General features: G+C 41.4%; 1 protein-coding gene across 1 annotated transcript in view; it reads right to left on the reverse strand.

The window, feature by feature from the left end:
- Window positions 1-21,099, reverse strand: part of TBX20 (T-box 20) — a 34,399-nt gene that overhangs the window by 3,896 nt on the left and 9,404 nt on the right. The window contains exons 5-7 of the mRNA XM_010004360.1: window positions 15,952-16,110; window positions 12,247-12,323; window positions 567-676 (exon numbers count right to left, since the gene is read on the reverse strand). Coding sequence (XP_010002662.1) covers window positions 567-676; window positions 12,247-12,323; window positions 15,952-16,110 — 346 coding nt within the window. The remainder of the gene's footprint in view (window positions 1-566; window positions 677-12,246; window positions 12,324-15,951; window positions 16,111-21,099) is intronic.

The following is a 21,099-nucleotide window of genomic DNA, read 5'->3' on the forward strand; positions in this document are numbered from 1 at the left end:
CAGCAGGAAAAGCACCTTTCAGGGGCTAAGAGATAACAACTAAACATGAATTTTCCAGGGAGCTATAGGCCTTTCTTCCTGTAGAGGCAAAGTAGGTTAACCACAGGCTGGTAGAAAATGGTTAGAAACAAGTCCTCTGTTTGCATTAGGCTGGAGGAGCTGCAAATGGCACATCTACATGATACTTTACAAACAGCACTGAGCCCCAGCTTGTTAAGTCCTGCCAGGGTATAAGGTGAATTGGCTAGTTCTCAGCACAACCGTAAATAAGTTGCCTGTTTTTCAGCCATCTTGAAGGGGAAGCAGAGGTAGTTCTCTTCCAATGGCAAAGGCAGTATAGGCATCCCTAGAGCTGCCTCCTGAACAAGCCACCCACACCAGTGCAATGGGCACATCAGATGTCCAGAAGAGCCGGAAGATGACAAGTCTACTTCTTCGTTATAGGAGTTAATGGCAGAGAGACACACCAGAGAAATGCTTTGGAGTACCACAGTACGGACTGTGGTCCTCCTTTTCTCAAGCCTAACTAGGCCATCACAGTTCACCTCACGAGCATGTATTCCTACCTCTGCTTTGTGTTGCCTGGCTGTCATCTCCGAGATCATCTTCTCCTCCATAGGTTCGAATGGGAGATCGGGCATAGGAATGCTTTTGGATAAGGCTCTCCACACTTTCTCTGTGAAAGAAACAACCTGCCATATCAGTAACATCCCAAACAGCCTTTTAATTCATTAGATTAAATACAATTAACATGGTGCCTTTTCCCTGTCAAATCACAGCTTTCTCTCACAGACTCTCCAAAACTACTTAAAAAAATGTTACTTCATAGCATGTCACTGGAAATGCTGAACTTGGCCTGCAGTGTGATAACATTGCTGATCACCTCTTACCTGTGTGGCACTACTTCTTCAGCAAAATACAGTGAACTACCCACTGCTTTTTCTTGATGTGGTCTCAGACAATGAATATAACACCAGCACTCCTCACACATTTGAAAACACAAGCTCTGGGATTATTTGTGCTGAATGATCAGTCTCAGTTCAAAGAGACACCTGTGCTCCAGCTCTTTTTAAACAAGCTTTCATGACACACTTGACCACCTCATCTGGTGCTCTTCCATTTTTCTGAAATTGGGGGCAAGAGATAGATGTGTCCAGAGACGGCTCAGCTCTAACCATCCTCTCTCAGCATCAGAGCTGAGGCCAGTTTGCAGCAGGAAGTCTACAGATACTATTGATCTTGTGCCACGTCTATTCTGGGAGGGTAGACGTGTCTGCCAGGCCCCTGCTTTGCTGGTGGTACAAAGCACAGAAGTCACCCAATCAATTTTTAAATAGAAGAAAGGCATATCTGCATGATAAGCCACAGCAGCTTGTAAGGAAGATCCAACCTTACACATTCCCAGCGTGTTTCCGTGTAAGTAGGTGGCATTACACCAAAGATGAATATTACTGAGGCACATTTCCAAAATGGCTTTGACCTTCTGTTCCCTTTTAAGAAATCTAAGTAGTAATAGCTGTTTAAATCTGGTGGTCCGTGAAGGTTTTATCTGAATTTACCATTTGGCCATTCATACTGGCTAATACCCTTTGCCCAGAAAGCATGGCTGTTACAGAAATTCCAAGGAAAAACATTTCCCAAGTAACATGATAAATCACAGTGGCACATGTTTTCCTTTCCTACAGAAAGCCCATTATGGTCATTTTGTCCTTGGTCTATCACTGGCATCATTACTTATGCTAGTCTCCTCAGAAAAAAAATAAATAAAAAGAGGATCTTATCAAAGTGATTTACTTGTGTCAGGATTGGAAGTGGGCTGAAAGCAATGGCAGTTCCTACATAGAGGATGATATAATTGAATTACTGCCTTTTAAGTGATTGAAAACAGTAGGCATATTGGGGCTATCTCAAAGAAGATTTTACAAAGAAAAAGACAGATGGCATTGTTTACATTATGTGCTGAATGCCTCTTGAAACTTCTTCTTCCTGAAGCAGAATGTGAAATGCAAAGAATTTTGCTTAACCAAAAGACTATTTCAGCTGACTACAGAATAACAGAATAATTAGACCAGTGTTGTCTGAGATACCAGTCTGTAAACATATTCATAACCAAAGAATTACTGATCTATAAAGGTCTGAAAAGAAACGGGATTCAGTCAATTGTCTGTATTGTTTCTATCGACTGTATTTCTAGTAAAGGTTTGCTTATAATGACAGATATTACAGCGTGTAATAATATTCTGATGCAACAGAAACAATGCAGGCTCTAGTTTTAGTGCAGTGGGCCAAATTCATCTCTAAAACATTGGATCCAGTGGCGGTTTGGGGATACACTCACCCCAATAAATTTACATTTGAATTACCTACAGGGACTTAAAGCTAAATCAAATGCCCACAATTATTGCAGACTAAATTCTTTCCAGATGGGATTGTATGCTAGACAGAGAACTCTATTATTCTATATGGTTGCCTTCTTTTAAAGGAAAAAGAAAGATGACTTCTTAGTGAACTCTGAACCTGCAAAGTTTGAAACCAGGAACTATGTGGTAGGTTTATTTATTTATTTATTTGTAGTGTTGCAAAGCTGCAGGTAGCATGCTACAGGTTTTAGAAGATTAATCTCATTCATTGGGACAAGCAGCAAAGGTTTCTATGGCAGAGGGAATGGTCTAATGAGGAAACTTGGATCCGGGTAATTTCACAAAAGCAGTTCCTTTTGTTCTTCTGGTATTTAATATTCAAAACTCTATATGCTTATCCTGCCTAACCATGTTTACACTGTAATCACAGCACACCTACTAATTTTTCATTTAGAAGTTGAGGCCGTGATTCATATAATGAGTGCAAAGCATTTAGATTCACACCACAATTTCAGCACCTGGCCCTGACAGCCTTCAGCTGGACATTGTTCTTTCCACATACAACACATGTTGCATGTAAACCTCCAAACAGACCCACAAAATGCAGAAGGCTGATCAGGAAGCCTCCTCAACATGCAAAAGAAAACAGAAAAGCAAGAAGTGTTTTATTTTCTCCAGTCATGAAGCACATCTCAGAGTCATCCCACAAAGTTAACCCACTGTTTCTTCAACCTAGCAAATCAAGAGCTGAAGTTCGTACTCAAATCTCCCCCATTCTGGAGAAGTGACCAAACTACAAATTAAGGGAGAACCTTTCCTACCCTTTGTGTTTCAAAGGAAGGGGGTGGTGGCCTCTGTACCATGCTCAGATACTTCATGCTCAGAGAACACTACACAGAGATCAAGTCTTCACAAAGAAAGGGATTACATCTCATTCACCAGTGGAAACATGGGATTTCCCACATAGTGTTGGAAAGAAGAGTTGAACCTCCTCCACCCTTTGGAGACAGAGGTGCTTTAAGACTTCCTCCAAAGTAGGTGTGTAGGAGGATGCAAAACTTTAACAAGATTTAAGTGCCTGTGAAATCTAGTTTAAAATGGAGGAACAAAGCTGGCAATCTGGAACACAGGTTCCTGCTCATGCCCTTTTGTCAACTGGAGCTGAAAGGACTTAAAATATTCCTGAATATTCTGCTATGAAAGTATGAACTCTTTAGGTTGTCCAGAATATGGTACTCTGTAGAGTGGGCCAATAAAATAAATGTTTAAATGTCCTAAAATATAATACTACTACTAAGAGGGAAAGACTCAGTCATTTAAACATCTGGCTTTATAATCTGTATGCAACATCTTCAGATATCTTAGTGTGGTTCAAAGGATTTATGGAAATTATTTTATAAATTACTGAACAATAAATTAATATTTGCCATTTTGTTATTCTGCTCAACAACAACAAAAAATGAAGTGACAAGTATGGTGGAGTTTTTTTAAAGATATCCTTTGGCTTTTTTCAGAGCTGATCCACAGTAAACTGGCTGAAAAACAAAGTCACTTTCAGTTAATGCTTAACTTCTGTACTTCTGTCTTTCAGTTTGTGATCAGACTCTATCTAATACATGGATATACGTATTTTTAACTTTTTAATGTATCTTAGAACTCTACATTTTCCTCTATTGTGGACATAAATTAACAATAAACTTTGTTTTGAGAGATCACAAGCTGCCAGCTGGATAAAGGAAAGATGTTTTCTTTCTGTCAGATTATTTTCTGTGGTCTACCAACAATTTTCAGTCTTCCAAACTGCTCTTCAACTCACAGTTATCTAGCAAATACACACAGAGGGGGAAACACACACACAGGCATGATATATTACTATGATTAAGCTGCACTATGTGTACAAATGAGTAATATAGCAGATGACAGGCTGGAGAAGAGTGAGTTAGGGGCTGAAGCTGCTTGAGAAAGAGAAGAAGGAACATATGCCAAATGGAGAGGGAAAAAATAAGTCGATATTAGCTGGCTCACCCACAGAGAAGGTGCTGTGGCAGGATCAATGTGAGGAGAGGTAATACAGAACAGGAGCTTAGGCTGATCCCGATGATCTGCGTTCTGACAGAGGCACACCTTGAGCCCAGCCTTATAAATAAACCTCTGCTTATTATGAACAAAGCACTTCTTTATGCAAGAAATGAAACAGTGAGTTTTGGACCAGGAAACCAAGGATGTGAAGCTTTGGAAGAATGGAAGATTTGGAAGAATCAATTAGCAAGGTTTTAGGGTACACAGAGGACATCTTGCAATTCTGCAGGTTATAACCTCTCAGCCAAACATTTCTCTCTTGCCTCAGCCATCAAGTGATCCGAAAGCTAAATCTTCCAGCTAGAGATGCTTTATGTCTTGCAGCTACAAGCTGAGTCTTTGGCCTCGTTCAGTTAACAGTGCCCCATATGTACAGAGTAATCTCAGAGGACCAAAAACAGATTCATACAGATCCTGATGTAGCTGATAAATTATTCACTAACACTTTAAAGACTAAGCCCAGGATCTTGCCAAGGGTATGTGCTGGGGGCTGGCAGAAAGCAGAGCAGACTTGGGAAGCACCTGAGGAGCAAGGCCCTGCATGAGGATGCTTGCTTCCTCTTGCTGTGAACCCAGATTACAGAAATTCTCTCAGGAGAAAATAAAAGTCCCAGGTTACCCTGAGGAGGATCTTAAATCAAGGTGAAAGAACAGTGCTTCTTGCAGGTGGAAGCCAGCATCTCTTTGATGCTTCTTCACGTCTTTTTTTCTGCTCCTTTTGCTGTTACCCTGCTGAAGCTGTGCACTTACAACAGCCTGATGATCACAATGACCCTGATTCTGAAACACATGGCCATGAACCCCACTGACAGCAAAGAGGGCTCACCTGGCCACAAAGCACTGTCAGCACTGATGCTGCTACGTGCCCATGTGCACCTGAAGCTACGGATTTTCCTGACATTAGTGGAGAGTGCACCCAGGGAGTGGAGACAGGTAGCCTACCCTTTTCCTTTGGGATGAGGAGACTTGAGGCAATATACTCGGTTTTAGCAGAAGGCATTAGAAAAGCTAATAGGAACTAGCTTGCTGGAACCAGGCCTGGGTTAGTACCCATCTCAGGTATGTAACATGGCTCCAAAGAGGATGGTATTGGTGTAAGAGGCAGCCACTCACTGGAAGCCAGGTTCAGACCCCTTTGAAGACAGCATGCAAAAGCCAGACTGGTGAGGATAGCAGGTGGCAGAGCCAGACACTCTGAATTCCTGTCATCTGCAAAAGTTACGGTCTCAGTCAGGAATGGCTACACGAGGTACAAATTTCAAAGCAGGGTTGATCAACCTCTTAGTGTTTTCTCTTTTTGCCCTTATTATCCAAGTGCTAGGTAAGCAAAAGGGTGAGAATATCCTCAGAATCTGCTCCCTGCTCCTGGGTTTTGTCTTTTTCTTTACAAGAAAGGGAAGGTTAAAAAAAATTAATAGATGGAAAATAGTAAAAGAATAAAACTGACAACCATGTTTTGCTTGGCCATTCAGTTCAACACAAAGAAAAACACAGAACAGGATATAAAGTGTATGAATTATCAGTTTGCAGTCTGAATGACTTCTTTAGTTCTGCATTTCAAAGGTTTCCTTTTTTTTTGTAGCTGCCAGTTAGTATGTTTGGAAGAAAGCCCAGATAACAGAAGACATCAGAAGTGAGGTGAGGTGAAGACAGATGGAATAAATGGGCTGAGAAGGCACAAAAATAAACTTGTCGGAAGTCGCACTGTAGTAGAACTTTTTTTTTCTTAAGGGAAAAGATGACTAATTTGTCTAAGACGCAAGCGCTAAAAACAAGTCTGTAAAAAAAAAGCAACCCAAAACAAAACAAAAAAACCCATACAAAAACAAAAACACCAACCAAAAAAAAAAAAGCAAACAGAGAAAAAAAACAACACAGCAGGAGGAAGAAATATATTTCCATAACAGCAGTGAAGAGTGAATAACAAACACTGTCAGAAACACTATTCAGGTATCTCTCAGCCTTCATGTTCCTGTGGCTTTCAGTTGTTATTTTACACATAAACATACAGACAGATTAATTTGCTACATATAGATGCTCTTATACTTGTAGATGAATATTACAGACTGACTCTAGGAATTTAATTCAGCTCTGACACAATATGTACCAAACCCTCAACCAGAACAGAGTAGCTCCATTCCACTGCTTGGGTTAGACCTGAATTTACTCTGACCAGGTAAGTCCATCAAAGTACATTGGCTCATGGGAGGTGAAGTTCAGTTTGGCCCAAAAGCTAATACAGAGCCACCAAACACTTTCACTCAAAGTCATAGCCATAGGAGAAGTGTTGGGTAAATGCAATAATCCAGGGATTCATACGATTTTAAGAAGTAAGGGAAATGAGAAAATATGAAAAATCCAGGTTTTCATGACTGAAAAAAAAAAAAAAAAGTGGTATTTACTGGCACCCTTGCAATAAACCTCTGGCTACTGATGACAATTCTGGAAGAGTATAAAATGCACTTCCAGGTGATGTAGCCTGGCTGAAGCCATGACATGGGAAAAGTAAAGACTCTTACGGAGAAGGAGCATGAGGTTATTAAATATACCCCCTGCACTTCTCTCAAATGCAAATAAAAATGAGAAAACCAGCTATCTTTATACAGGGAATGGTAAAGAAAAAAAAAAATAAAGAGAAAGAAAATTGCATTTCTCTTCTCTGACTTGGAAAAAAGCACACACTTGCAAATGTATGTCAAATACCTTTCTCTGTACCTCGTTTTGCCAAATCTAGTGACACACTTAACTCTAACACAGCCAGTTCGACAGAGCCCCTATTTACCCAGTGACTACAATCGTGTTTTTCTCACTGCCAGTCAGAGGGTGAGGGGTAAGGACAGTTCAGTGCTGAGAATCTATGACCTGTGGAAGTCCTTGGAAAACTCTGGGGTGGAAACTGGGGGTCTGATCTGATGTCATCCCCTCCTCATATGCACACACTACACCTGCAATAGGTGGGCGGAAAACACTAGCAAAATAAAATGTTCTTGTATCATTTTGCACAACTAAGAAGCTAGATAACAGAATACCTAAGTGGAAAATGAGCCAGGATATGAGTGCTTAAAAGCATGGGAACTGGAAATGTTTTAGCTGGCATAGAGAGCCTTTCTGCTGGGGAACAACAACAGTTGCCAGGCTAACAATAAGCAGAGTTGAAGGAACCACATTTGAAGGGAATGCTTCTGTTGTCTAAATGTAGGCAGACAGCTCTTTCTAAGACATGCAGATCATCTGCAATGGTCTGGAAGGGATGATAGAGAAAATATATACAATATTTAACCCTCTGGAGCGTCAGCTGAAGGCATTAGCACATCAGGAATTGCACCAGATACCAGGCATTTAGGCACCTGAGTCCCTAGTGTTTCTCCCTAAATTCAGGACTTCACGTCTCCCAACCCAGATATCAGAGATGATCTCCCAGGGCTGGCTGCTGACATTCACAGACTGAGAACTACCTGAGGATAAAAGATCAGCTTGTGAGCTGACTTGGAGAACCATGACAAAGCCCTGCTTAACCATGGACCTGGAAGTAGGTCTCAGAGAGGATGTATTCCTGGTGGTTGGTAGGAGGCTTTCAAGAGTCAGAGAAGTTCTAGACCAGCAGGAAGAAGTGGGAACAGGGAAGAAGGCAGCTCTGTGGGATGCGCAGCGAAGGGCTGGAAGAGAGGACTGCTGCAGTCAGCGTATCTTTAAGCACATGGCTTTGGCTGATACTTCCAACATGACAGTGCCCATATCCAGGCATTAGCATCCATTTCACTTACAGCCTGTAAGCAGGTACAATGTATTTCCGCATCTCAGACATGAAGTTCCTCAGGGGATAATTCAGAATCTGATTACCATGCAAATCCAGCTGGAATGCTGGGGTGCTGCTCTCTTACTTCTCTCATTCCCCAATTCTTTTCTCTGCTTAAATATTATTTGGGTGTGCAGCCATACTTTTCCACATTGCCCCCCATGTACGTACCTACCTCCCAGAAACTCTACTGAAGTTGTGCAGATAGGTATATACTCCCTTAGGCCACTTTAATATTTGTAAGCCCACACCCTGAGCTTGCCTATCACATACTGGATCAAATAGACAAGCAACGTTCAGTTCACTATTACAATCTATCAATTCTTGTTTGGTCATTATTTTGCCATTCAGTAGTTCAGTTGACTCACAGTCTTGAAATAACTGCCTTTTTCACTGGATTGTTTGCATGATACTTAATTGTGATGGTTTTATTTCTTTCTCCATTTTAAAAAAGGCTGATTCTTCATAAGAACTCAGAAGATAGATACAGGCTCAAGATGGAAAAATTAGTTAGTTGGGTTCTGATTTTGCACCTCTTATGTCTTTGACAAGTTTTTTTGTCCTTAAACGGAAGCAAAAAGATATTCCATTAAAGCCTGTCTTCAAAGTGAATTGCTCATTACAAAACCTGCATTAGTCTTTTTTGCAAAGGCTGTAATTAAAAAAAATGACACTCATCCACATTGCTGCACAGTCAACACCACAGTACGTTAAGCTCCATGTTCTGACAATTGCTGCTAAATGTTCAGTTTCTCAATCATAACCACTGTGGAAGCCTTTTGATAATAGAGGAAATATAAATACCACGTAAAAAGATCAAAAGGTGAATCAGCAACTTATGTAAATCACAGTAGCCCCGGATGTGTCTGCTTTGTTGCCATAAATAGATTACTGCAAGTAATGTATGGAAGGAGTGGATTCTGGAAGGAATCTCACATCCTACTTAAAATTCACTGTGTCCCAAACTCGACAAATTTTTTTTTTTCAGTGGTTAAAAACTTTGCATATACAGCTATGAGTAGCAGGAAACTTTTGTAAAGTATTTAGACAGGAACAAAAGAAAATACAGGCATTTTAATATCCTTGCTGTTGCCTACCTCCTCTGCCGTTTAACAAATTTCACCACCTTTACATATATTATTTTAAAGCCAACACATATAATGCAAACAGATTAAATCTCAAAGGCATTTGCAGCTTGAATTTCCTAAATAGGGATCGTAAATCTAGAATGGGAAGCCTGAAATCGTTAAAGTCACATATTTATAAAATCATATTCAATTAGGTTAAAAAAGTGCAATTTCTGTCATCATGTCATAAAAAGATGTGTTTTTCTCTCAGATCTACTATAAAGAAAAGCTCCCTATATTGTTACAGATAGAGGCTGTTTTCAATCAGTTACAAGGAGCAATCCAATTACTGGATGGTTTAGTGCAGTAACTGACTCCAGACTAATTTAATTTCTTTAGGTCTCTAAAGATCAATTGATCTGATTTGTTTCCCTCCCCAAAGGCTGTTTAGGAAAAAGCATGCTTAAATACCTAGAAATGAAATCCAAAGCTCTGTACAGTTTCACACTACTTAGGTCATTCGGAAAAGCTGGAACTCATGATAAATGAGTGCTCTCTTGGCCCTGACATCACAGGGTGCTTTGCAGGAGACCATTAGGATCACCACGCAGTATTGCAGGTTACTTGTGCACCCACTGTCGCCAGACCTGCCTAGGAAACAGTGCATGGAAGGCATTTCACTGCTTCTGGATAAATACTCACTTTCAAGGGCTGTGTGTGTGTGGCCACATCATTTTTTCCCTGGCAAAGAAATATTTTTCTCAGGCAGTAATTTTATAGAAACAATCAAGTTTCCAACTAGACTGAGTGAGAGTTACACTGTACTATTCAATCTATCACCTACATCTTGTAACATGATGGACATCAAGCAGGAAACTCTTCCTGTTGGCATGTCTCGCTTTGCTATTTATTTTGTTTTATACCAGATTTATTTAAGCAATTTTGCTGGCACTGAGATGAGATCTATAGAACCAGTGGGCGCTTAGAGAATGACATTCTCATCTGCCTAAATATTTTAGTGCTGGACCTGAATAAAACCCTTGATGTTTCTGGATCGTATCAGATAACTTAGGAAATTCTCCCTCTCTTACCAACCTTCTTGTGTGTTACACTTCTACTTCCTCATTTCCTGATGTGTTGTGCAGCAGGTTTTGGGTTTTTTTAAATACTGTTGCTCACTTATTAGGGCTAAGATTTCCCATTTAAGTAAAAATAAGACATTACCTAAACTTGGACTCTCAAATCCAGAGTTTTAATTCCATTGCAATACTTTGCACATTCTGCTTCTTGCGTTTATTGGAGATTTCACATTTGGCTACTTTATCTTTCATGACAAGGTTTGTGCCTGGGCTAGGCTGCCTCTCACAGGCTCTATTCTTACACTTATCAATAAACAAAAGGGCACTGCGGTTTAGGCTGAGCATTTCTGACTCCATGCCATGTGCTGTTATAATAAGATGTCCTCTGGAAAAATTCCCTTCGTATCCAGCACCATGATAGTTGGTTCCTCTGCACAGAAGTAAATAAGTTTTTCTCCTAGCTTATCTATTTCAACCTCTCTGCCCATACAAAACTGTGCCATTAAATATTGCCTGTCTATAAAACAAGGAAACCAAAATGTGAAGATTCAAAGTCTCTTCCTACAGGTCTTTTCTTGACTATTTATTGCATAGTTTATACAAACAAGACAAGAGCTGTGAATGCTGTTTACTTTGGTACTGTGTTGATACAACAGGCTATGATATAGTAATTAAATCTGCTTTGCTTTTTCCCTTTTCAGTGAAAACTTTCACTTAGGAGGCAATTCTTAACAAGTTTGCAAGTGCACACTGTAGTCTACAAGCTGGCTTTTCCCATATGACTGCTCTTTCACTCAGTTACTCAACAGATCACTATTAATCCAGTTACTAGGAAGGTATAAAATATGCCACTATTTCCCATCCATGGACCTGCTTAGATTGATATACTTTTGAAATGCTGTAAATACTTTCTCTATCTGCATGCATGTGACTTCATTGAGCAGTTTGTCCCCTACATGCACCCTTAAAAGATCATTCAGAGATTCATCTGGATATTGCCACATAGGAGCCTGAAGGGTTTTGGGCTCTCCGAGAGTTCTTTCAGGATTGTGTGCTCATAGGAAAATTTGGATGGGCTATATTCGTCTCCATCATGTTCACTTCCAGCCTAAGGGACACAGGCAACTTAATTTGCTTCATTTGCCAAACTATTTGACACGATATCATAAAAATGTGACACGTTGGAGAGCTACCAAGAGATTGAAGTGTATTTCCTACTCAACTGTGTGTTAATGCTTCTGTCCCTATGGCAGCAGTTGCTTATAATGAGCTGTACACACACAGAACTCAACAGTTTCCAGATAAAGCTTTCCTCTGATGCACCCTGCTGTACAATTTTGGTGAAACTAAAATGGCATCTTTGTCGTCAGAGTAGGAGTTATGGGATTCATCCTAATGGCAATAATTGCTGACTTCAGTGTCTGGGACTGCTGAAGTGTATTTTGGGAAGCTCCCCTTTCTCTTTTCCACTGTGTGGAGCAGTGGGGAGCTATAAAGATGTTTTTTCACAGGACTACTGCCCTTGTTTCCCAGTAACCCAATTCACAGCCCTCACTAGGATTAAATGGCATGATAAGAAAAACACTTTTCATTCTGGAGTTGTAAAACTGACCCTCTCCCTTCTTCAAGAAGCCCCCTCAGGAAGATGAATATATCAGCCTCAACTGGAACAGATGTCAAAACTCAAAACAGCTCTTTCTTCATGAAGATCATAAGTATTTTTAAAAGAGGTGGAGGAGGCTTACTGTATGCAACCAGATAACATTAAAACGCACAGCTTCTCAGGAGTTGAAAGGACGCTTTTCCTACAAACTCTCTTCTCTTTATCTTATCTGCATGGAAAGTAAACAGAAAGTCCCCATTACCTCTCGATATCAGTGAGTCTGGAAGAGTCCCGGAATCCTTTAGCAAAAGGGTTGCTGTCAATTTTCAACTTGGTTATCTGGAAACACAGAAAAGAGCAACACGACATGAATATAGTGTTAAGGTATTGCAGCATACAAAGTGTTAACCAATCCATCCTCCTGACTTCACTGCTAATTTTATCCGTGTCCCTTTTGTGTGAGTGCACACTACTCTTGAGATGCTGCAAAGCTGGGGAGGCAAATCAGGTTGTATTACACAGATGGCAATGGAAAGACCAAAGGGCACAAGCAGTGGACTCAGCTTTCACATTACCCAGAACAGGAGGAACCCACCCACATACAACATTGCTGCTTCCAAATACTTTAACAGCATGAATTAGGTTGTCTTTTCCATGAGCAATGCACAGCATTCTGCTACCATGTGAGCCACTTCAATGGAGCTGCACGTCAGCTAGTATGAGCCCAAACTACGAGCTGCTGGCTGCAGACCTGAAGATGTTGCTTCAGTTCACTAGATATGTTTTTTTCCTGGGACGTAAATATTCTCAGCCAGACCTATCAGCCATCACACGGGGGCAGTTTAGCTGTTTTTGCACAGAAAGGGGCCAAAACAGGGAAGAAAGGAAGGAGGGAAAATGTGTTGAGAACTCAGATTTAAAGTGGCGGAGCCTGGGTTAAAGGAATAACCCCATAAATACCTTCACAGTTCTGGGAGTGCAGAGGTTGTACAACTAAAACTCTCCTCCTTTCTTCAAATGCAGCTACAAACCTGCTCAGTGCACCCTGTCAGCCTTTCTATTCTGCCAGAGTGACCCACTAATCAGAAGTCCCTCTGTCCCAAAGTGTCAGGAACCCACTTAACTTTCCAGTTAGACTTTTGCAGGCACAGGTGCTGACTTCAGCTGCAGTTTTTTTGGAAGCAGGAAAAAACACACTATTGCCCTGTGAAATTTTCTAGCTGTCCAACCAAATGAGATTTGGTGAATAAAACCTGAGACGTCATAATATTCAGATTTCCTAGCCATACTGATACTTCTTCTAAGAATTAAAAAGAAAAATGCAAGTGGGAGTTGGAGTTTGATTTGGGACAACACAGGACCTGTGAATGCGACCAGCTCTAGCTGAAATACACAATAACCAACAGCTCCCAGCATTTCATACTGAGTGGCTATTTCAGCCTAGGTTTCCTTAAAACAAAACAAAACAAGCCTCTATCACAGAGGCCACAACCTCATTTTTAATATCTGGCCCTCAAGACTTGGAAAGAAAAGGGATCTTTTCCAAAGAGTCAAACAATCCAATGCTGTCATCAAACAAAGGTATTTCAAAATGGGGTGGCTTTTATTCCAAAAGTTAAAAACAAACAAACAAACAAACAAAAAACAAACAAACAAAAAAAAAGGGAGAGAGAATGATTGAACCTAACTTTTCACTCCTAGAAAGAAGTCCTCTGGAAGGAAAACACAGAGAGGGAGGGATGGGCTTACAAAGACAAAAACTGATTATTTAATTGCTGGTCTGCAGTATATGAATGAGGTGCTGAGCAGCAGCCACCAACCTTCTCTGTGGCCCTGGGAAACTCACTGCATCTCTGGGCTGCTGCCTTCCCTGCCTGACTTGCCAGGTGCACCCAGGGACAAGTTCTCTGGGGACGGTCCTTGCTTTGAGGCACTAAGCAAGGTGCACCACAGGTTGCTGGTTGTTTCTATGGGCTGGTCAAGCAGCATGGGGACCTCAGGACTGGCTGAGGGTTTGAGGCTGTCTCATCATGCAGATACAAGTGATGGACTACATTGCATACTACCCTTCTCACAGGACCCCTTCTCACCCTATTCCCAGGGTGTCCAGAAGCCGTCGACTCGTGGTGATGTTGCAAAGAGTGGCAGGTTAGTGCCTCACGGACAGGGAGTATTTTTATGGCAGCATTGTGAAAATGCTTTGAACAAAGACAAGCTCTAACTAGTTCCATTGACTTAGGTCACCAACACACCGAGCCAACTGCACTGCAGAGTAATAAGGACGTCTATTCATCTCTTGAGCATATTTTCACCAATCAAACTTCCATTTTCCTAATATTAAAGATTTGGTATGACATCACGAGAGAAACTTTTTGTATCCACCAAAGCCAGATGAGACTCACAATCATTTATGGCCATATTTTTCCTGAGAGACTGTCTCACAAACAATCAGAGAACATCTGCTAGAAAGCATTTTTAAATGAAATCTGACCTACAATTCAACTCTGTGGCAGTGGTTTGGCTGTTTAAATAAATGCATGCCCTTTAAATCTTAAATGATGAGATAGTTTGTTGAAAGTGTAATGTATTTAGCTTTTATCTAATAACCTCCAGAAATGTAATCAATCCCTCCTTAAAACAGTTCTGAAAGAAATGGCAAAAATGAAAAAAGGCTCCATTTTCATTAGTCATAAATAAAATGACAGCATCAACCTCTAGGGGTTCCAGAGATGTTCCATTGAGAAGTTTTCCAGGGTTCAATGTATGTGCTCTCGGAAGGTTAATTTAGAAACATCTCTGGTGTAAGTGTCATTGGTAAACACAAATCCTTCCTACAGAAATAAATTCCAGGTTTAGCTGGTTTTGTGCCTGTTACTATTTTGCTAGTTTCTACAGAAAGTTAAGTGGAAAAATCTAGCTGCCTGTCCAAACATCATATTCTTGAGACTGCCAGGTGCTGAATGCATTTTCTGAGGCATTCAGATACAAACCTGAGTTTAAAATCAATACATTCTGATATTAAAGTCTTAAATTGGGGTATGGGGTCTGTCACAAGGATTGATTATCTTCAGAGCTTCTTTGCCCCCCCTTTTATAGTTTCATTTTACTTGTAGCATTTAGAAATTAATTTATTTTGCTTCATATGAAGAAATACAAACTTCTTTAAATAATCCAGCAGGTACATTAATCTGTGATGTTGCCAGCCCACATGTTTGTTCAGTACTTATATTTTTCTTAACCTGGGGGAATTAGAGAAGGAAAGAGGTATTTTTTTTTAAGTGCCATAGTCACCAAGCCCTTCAAGCACAGTCTGAATTGCACTGAAGCCAACAACATATTTCCACTGACTTAAATATTAAAGCCCTATCCACTGTCAAGCAGAGCCTCTGTGATTGTTTATATACTTCCTAAAATTACTCATTAGCAATCCATTGTTATGATCTCCATTTTGTATATATTATTCACTGGCATGTAAATTGAAATTCAAACATCTGGATATAATCTGGGCAGCCTCTGAAAAGCATATCTCTGAATGATTTGCCTTATGTTTGAGCCTTACGACCTAATTAGTCAACTTTTTAGCCCGTGAAATCATCATGTGCAAACCAGAGTGTCTCTCAGCTAACAGCTCATGGTGTGAAAGATCACTGCAAATAAGAATAGGTCCTTAATGAGCTATAACTTGAAAAGGTCTAAATGATAATATGCAAACAACTTTGGATAGGCAGAAGGGAAGACAAATGAAAGCTTTTTTTCACGTTCTCTTTACTCCCATGAATAAGCCTTATGACCCTTTGAAGTTAGAAGTACTACCTGTATATGTAAGATTACTCCTGAATAGGAACTAGGTTGGACAAAGTCACTACAGATACTGGCATTGAAAGGTAGGTTACATCAGGTGAGGGAAAAGGGAGTTTCAGCAGTGTGGGATATAGCTAAATCCATGGAAATGAGCAACTGTACTCACCAGTTGATTCTGGTAGGCAGTAACAGCTGTAAAAACTGTCTCTGGAAAGATAAATGTCCTGAACTCCTCCGATTTCAGATTTAACAAGGAAGCCGTGTGATCCTTCTTCTTAATAATGTGGACCCTTGGCTGATACTTGTGCATGGAGTTCAAAATGATCTGCAAGAAAGAGTGAGAAGACACTGTCATGAGAGGAAGGTTAAAAGGACCCTCAGAGACTGTAACACCACTGGGGAGAAAAAATATTAAATTAACACTGCAGGAGACGCATCGCAATCTAACCAATCAAGGAGCTGATTTTCATAGCAAAGTCTCCCAACTCCTTTGGGCAGTTCTAGCAAGCAAAGCTGGAAAAGCAGGCATCCCAGGAGCTGCTTTCCTCTCACTCCTACAGCACCGGTAAACACATGTTTCTTGAAGCTTAAGTACCTGTTCCTACAGGTGAAGTGTTTTACATACAGGATTTGTTATTGCTAGTGTGTGCAGGTGTCAGCTGCAAGTGTGAGTATGTCACTCTTGAAAGCTCAAGACCAAGAATCCACACTTGCAAAAATGTGCAGGTGCAAAATAAAAATAGTCAGGAGCCCCCTCAAAAAAAGCAGAAAAAAAGAAATCCAACCAAAAAGCCACCACCGCCACCAGCACAAACCGGCTGACCAAAAATAAAACTCCCCAGACCCTTTTACCGTGGCAGACCTTTAAAACAAACTACTTAGTAGATGCTCTTCACCACAGGTTACCAAAAATGAGTCCAAGGAGGGAAACCAGCACAGAACCCAAAAATGACCAGGTCTTGCCATTTTATCCTCATTAATAATTGTTTACGAGCTCCCAAAATAATTCTAAACCCAATGTGCCAACTAACCAACGTCTACGTTCGCTGGCGTCAAACCAGGAGTCCCACTTGCTTCGGTTACCACTGGCTGGAGACCTCTTTGGCTGCTTCTAACCACAGTATTACAATATAAGAATTAAATACAGAGCTCAGCTCGCACCAGTCCTTGTTTTGGATATAATCACAGTCACAAGACGAAATTGGCAATGGTGTGGGTGGTTCTATTTTGCAGGGGCCATAACGACACTGCAGCCAGCTCTGTACATCTGGAATAGCTAATGTGCATTCCTCGGGAAGCATTAACTTCAGCTGAAACACAGCAGAAGTGGTGCAGCATTTCATGCTAGCTCAGTCAATGAAATAGGTTGCACATTGCATTGCAGTGAAGGGCTTAGAGACAGCTTTGTCATGGCTAAAACTTCCATCAACTCCTTCAGAGCCAGCTATGGCTAAGACTCACACTGTGATTTTGCAGGGGGCACAAAGAGAGAGGGAAGCCACTACCATGATGAGGAGCCACCATTCTGAGAGAGCTGCACATCAGCTTTTACCAGCTCAGGTCCTGTCTCAAATCACTTCACCATTTTGTGTGTCCACACACACACACAATGGCCGTTGGCCCTGCCGTTAATGTTCTCGGCGCTTTTTCCTCTCTTGGTAAAATTTTGTCTCACCAGCCTAGTCACTGGGGCTGCTCTAAGCAGCTGCAAAAGACATTTTAAAGGACAGTGTGTGGATGGTGGTGAGCTTACTGAGGGGTTGGCCCGCAGAGCTCGGCACTTCCCGTTGCCTTTCATGGCCACGTTATCCATGCCAAGGTACTACATCTGAGCAGCAGCCAAGGGGAAGGAGGAAAAGGCTGTGACAGAGCAGCTCCTACGCATGTCCTTTCCTTTCACTCCTCTGTGAGTGCAAAATGTGATAAAGAAGCTCCATTTCTCATACAAAACCACTTAATCACTTATGAAAGTTTCCCGAAATAAAAAAGGACGCCACAACACTCTACCCCATGTGTTCCCACCAATGGCAAGTTGGGTCATTCAGGTATAAAATAAGTATTGAATGCAGCCAGGAGGTCACAAAAGACCCAGGGACAAGGTTAAGGTCACTATTTCCTTTTTTTGTGAGAGTCTGTGTATGTAGTGCTGCATCTGCATCCCTGCGTAGGCTGCCAGCGTTGCAGCACTCACTGGTACGGGTCAGAAGGATACTGCACAAAGATACCCCTTAATGTCCATGCAACTTCTTATGTTAGGGCCACCAAAGCAGCTTAAGGGAGTTAGATACACAGGGTGCATCTCACAAAATAGCCCACAAAACAGGTGGTCTTAAAGCCCAAACAGTCCCTCTCCTACTTGCATGGTGTAGCTGTCAGAAAAAATCCCCTGATGTCAGCTCTATGATCCTCATGCTGGTGTGCCCACAGAGGAACATCAGGTGCACATATACTTACAGGAACGCCTAGCACAGGCTTACTGGCAGTATAGCATGGTCACAGGACCTCAGCCATTCCATCTGCCTTCATGCTGACAGCCTGTGGCTGGGGAGATGACCAGGATCTGTCCTAACAGCATCCTGTGTGCTGTAAGGTCAGGCAGGTTTGTAGGCATCTGGTTCCCAGTGGCTACAGACAGGTTACCAGAAGAAATCTGGATACCAGCTGCAAAGTCCCCTAGGTGGCTTTGAATTCAGGAACTGTGCTGTGAACATGGCTTCCATGTTCACCAAGGGAGAGTGTTGCCGGGCAAATTTGCTTTCTAAATGCATGGAAGTTCCTAACTTCCACCAGGTTGACTTTAAAAAAGACACCTGGGCGTAGCTCCCTGTGGCTATTCTGAAACCCCTGCTTTCACAGTCACTGGTCATGCCCACATCTTTGTGTTTGCTTCTGCAAACATCCATCTGTTGGAGTTATGCTGTCATAAGTGCCAGAAAAGCTATGACAATAATGTGTATGCTCATGGTTCACCTCACCAGAAACCAGAAATGATGCCACCCCAACTAAGCGCAACCAGAAGTCCTAAAAGAAGCAGCGTGAGTGAAAAACAACACCCGAAATCGGGGTGTGGGGGGGAAGATTCACGTTAATAAACATTCCCCAAGCAGAAAAATTGGAATTACTTGCTCAAATGTAAAACTCCAGAGACAGGAGCCATTTCCTTCCTCTGGTGAGGATATCTGAAAGTGTTTCCATGGAGCGAGCTGTATGTCATGCACACAAAGATAAGACTTCTGCCTGATGCTTGGGGAGAATACGTACATAGCTATGGGGCTGTGCATGCTGCTGAAGATACACACAAGCAGAGATGCATGCCAACCCCCAAAGTCTCAGAATAAGAGAAAACAAACTAATGCTAGAATAAAGAAATGGCTCTCTTCTTTTCAGATTCCTTTTTGGGAAGTGAACCACCCTACAAATAAAACACCACAATTACCTTAACAACCAGAACTGTCTCCTAGAGGATGGAGAAAGCAAGCAGCTAAACCAAACTGGAATCAGGTTGGATCCAGCTTCTGTAACTACTGTTTGAAGGTGCCTTTTAGATCATTAGAACTTCCTCAGGAACCAACGTGCCTTATCAAACATAATCAAGATTTTAGCAGTTCAATTAAAATTATCTCATCGGTAAAGAAGGGCTCTTTCAAACTGAAGGGAGATGTTCTTGGAGGCATTTCAATACTGCCCTTCTCTTAGTAGACAGGAGCTCAGAAATGCTGTTGGCCATAGCACAGTGAGCCCTCCTGAAAGCCTCCAGAGAATTAATTTCTTCTTTAATTCTACTAAGCACCCAATTATGGTATTTACATAGCTTCAATAAGGCAGCACATGAAACCTGACACCCTAATTTGCAACATGAAAAAACACAAAATAATAAAAAGGGAGTGCTCCATGAAGGCACAACACCCATCATGCAAATCTCAACATGGGATCAAGCCTGTGGGGCTTATTCCTAAATGAGCATGCAAAGCTTCCCAACAATTTCAACTGTCCAAAGCCTTTGTGTAAAGAATGGGATCCACCTCTGCCACTTCTTGGAAAGTTAATCAGGAGGCCGCATCTCAAACTCTGCAGATCATTTTCTCCCACTGCCTGTATTTGAGACGATTACATCTCACTGCTGTGTCACATGTCTCTGTTCCCGACAGCTTCTCAGACCTACTTCTCTTTTATACTCATCTGGGCTTCTGGGAACTGCACTGCTCCTAACTAGTTTGCAATATACTGCTGCAAGCCTTTTATTAGAGGCACACATGGCCCCTGCTATGATGAAAAATGCTTCTTTTTAAATGCGTACCTATACTGCTCTATCATCACTCAGTGATAGAGCCCACAAATCTTCAGCTTTGCCCTTCTACAGATTATGAAATAAAAGAGAAGGGAAAAAAAAAAACAAAAAAACATTCTCTGCTAGCCAGAAAGGACACTACAGTGGAAGCCAGATACAAGAAAAATATACCCAGAGACAGAACTTTACAAAAGAACAACACACAGGCATCTACCTGGGATTTCTTTCTCTTTTCCTTTTTTTAACTATTTTTGTTGATGCTGTTTTCAGGATTTATTTTAAATTACCATGGCTGTGGTTCAATTTTTAGTAAAAAAATTAAGTAAAAATTGTCTTTTGGATAAGAAATACTTGCCCAGAACACTGCTCGGACAAACAGCCACTGTCTTACACAGTCCAAAAAGGCAATAAATGCCACTCTAAGGGAAGGATTTGTGGTACCATGTATGCCACAATCATTCAGCTTTACAGGATAGTTACCCCTAACCATGCTTCAGAGCTCAAAATCACTCCTTTCTTCCTGACATCTCATTTACTAACACGGCCTTTAAGTTCATTCTTCTTACCTGCCCTGTTCTCAGCCAACAAACCTTTCAATCCATCCCTCTGCTCCTTTAGCCTTCCACTGGGAAATTGCTGAGCCAAGGCAACACTTTCAGCTCTTCCTTTGCAATCTGGAGGCACAGCAAGCCATTCCTGCATTTTACAGGCACTTCTGAATAGGGGACAAGGCAGACAACACTTTTTCTTATCTTCTGCCATTAGACAGGTAGCTAAAGGACTTGTCCCCACTAATGGAGCATAGCAGGAGCTCATGGCCAGCAGCTCTACATCCTATTTACCAACTTTCAGCCTCAAATCTTGCAACAACAAACTGGTACCTGTCAGAGCTGGGATCTGTGTCCATTAAAGACCCAAGGCCCCGTGGCACCTTGACTTGCAGGTAGCATATCATTATTTCAAGGGCAACTGAGGGACGCTTACAATTGATAGCCCTGGTTTGGTGTTACATCAGCATTTCCTGCT

Source organism: Chaetura pelagica, unplaced genomic scaffold (genome assembly GCF_000747805.2).
Source record: "Chaetura pelagica isolate M959 unplaced genomic scaffold, ChaPel_1.0 scaffold319, whole genome shotgun sequence".
Lineage (NCBI taxonomy): Eukaryota > Metazoa > Chordata > Aves > Apodiformes > Apodidae > Chaetura > Chaetura pelagica.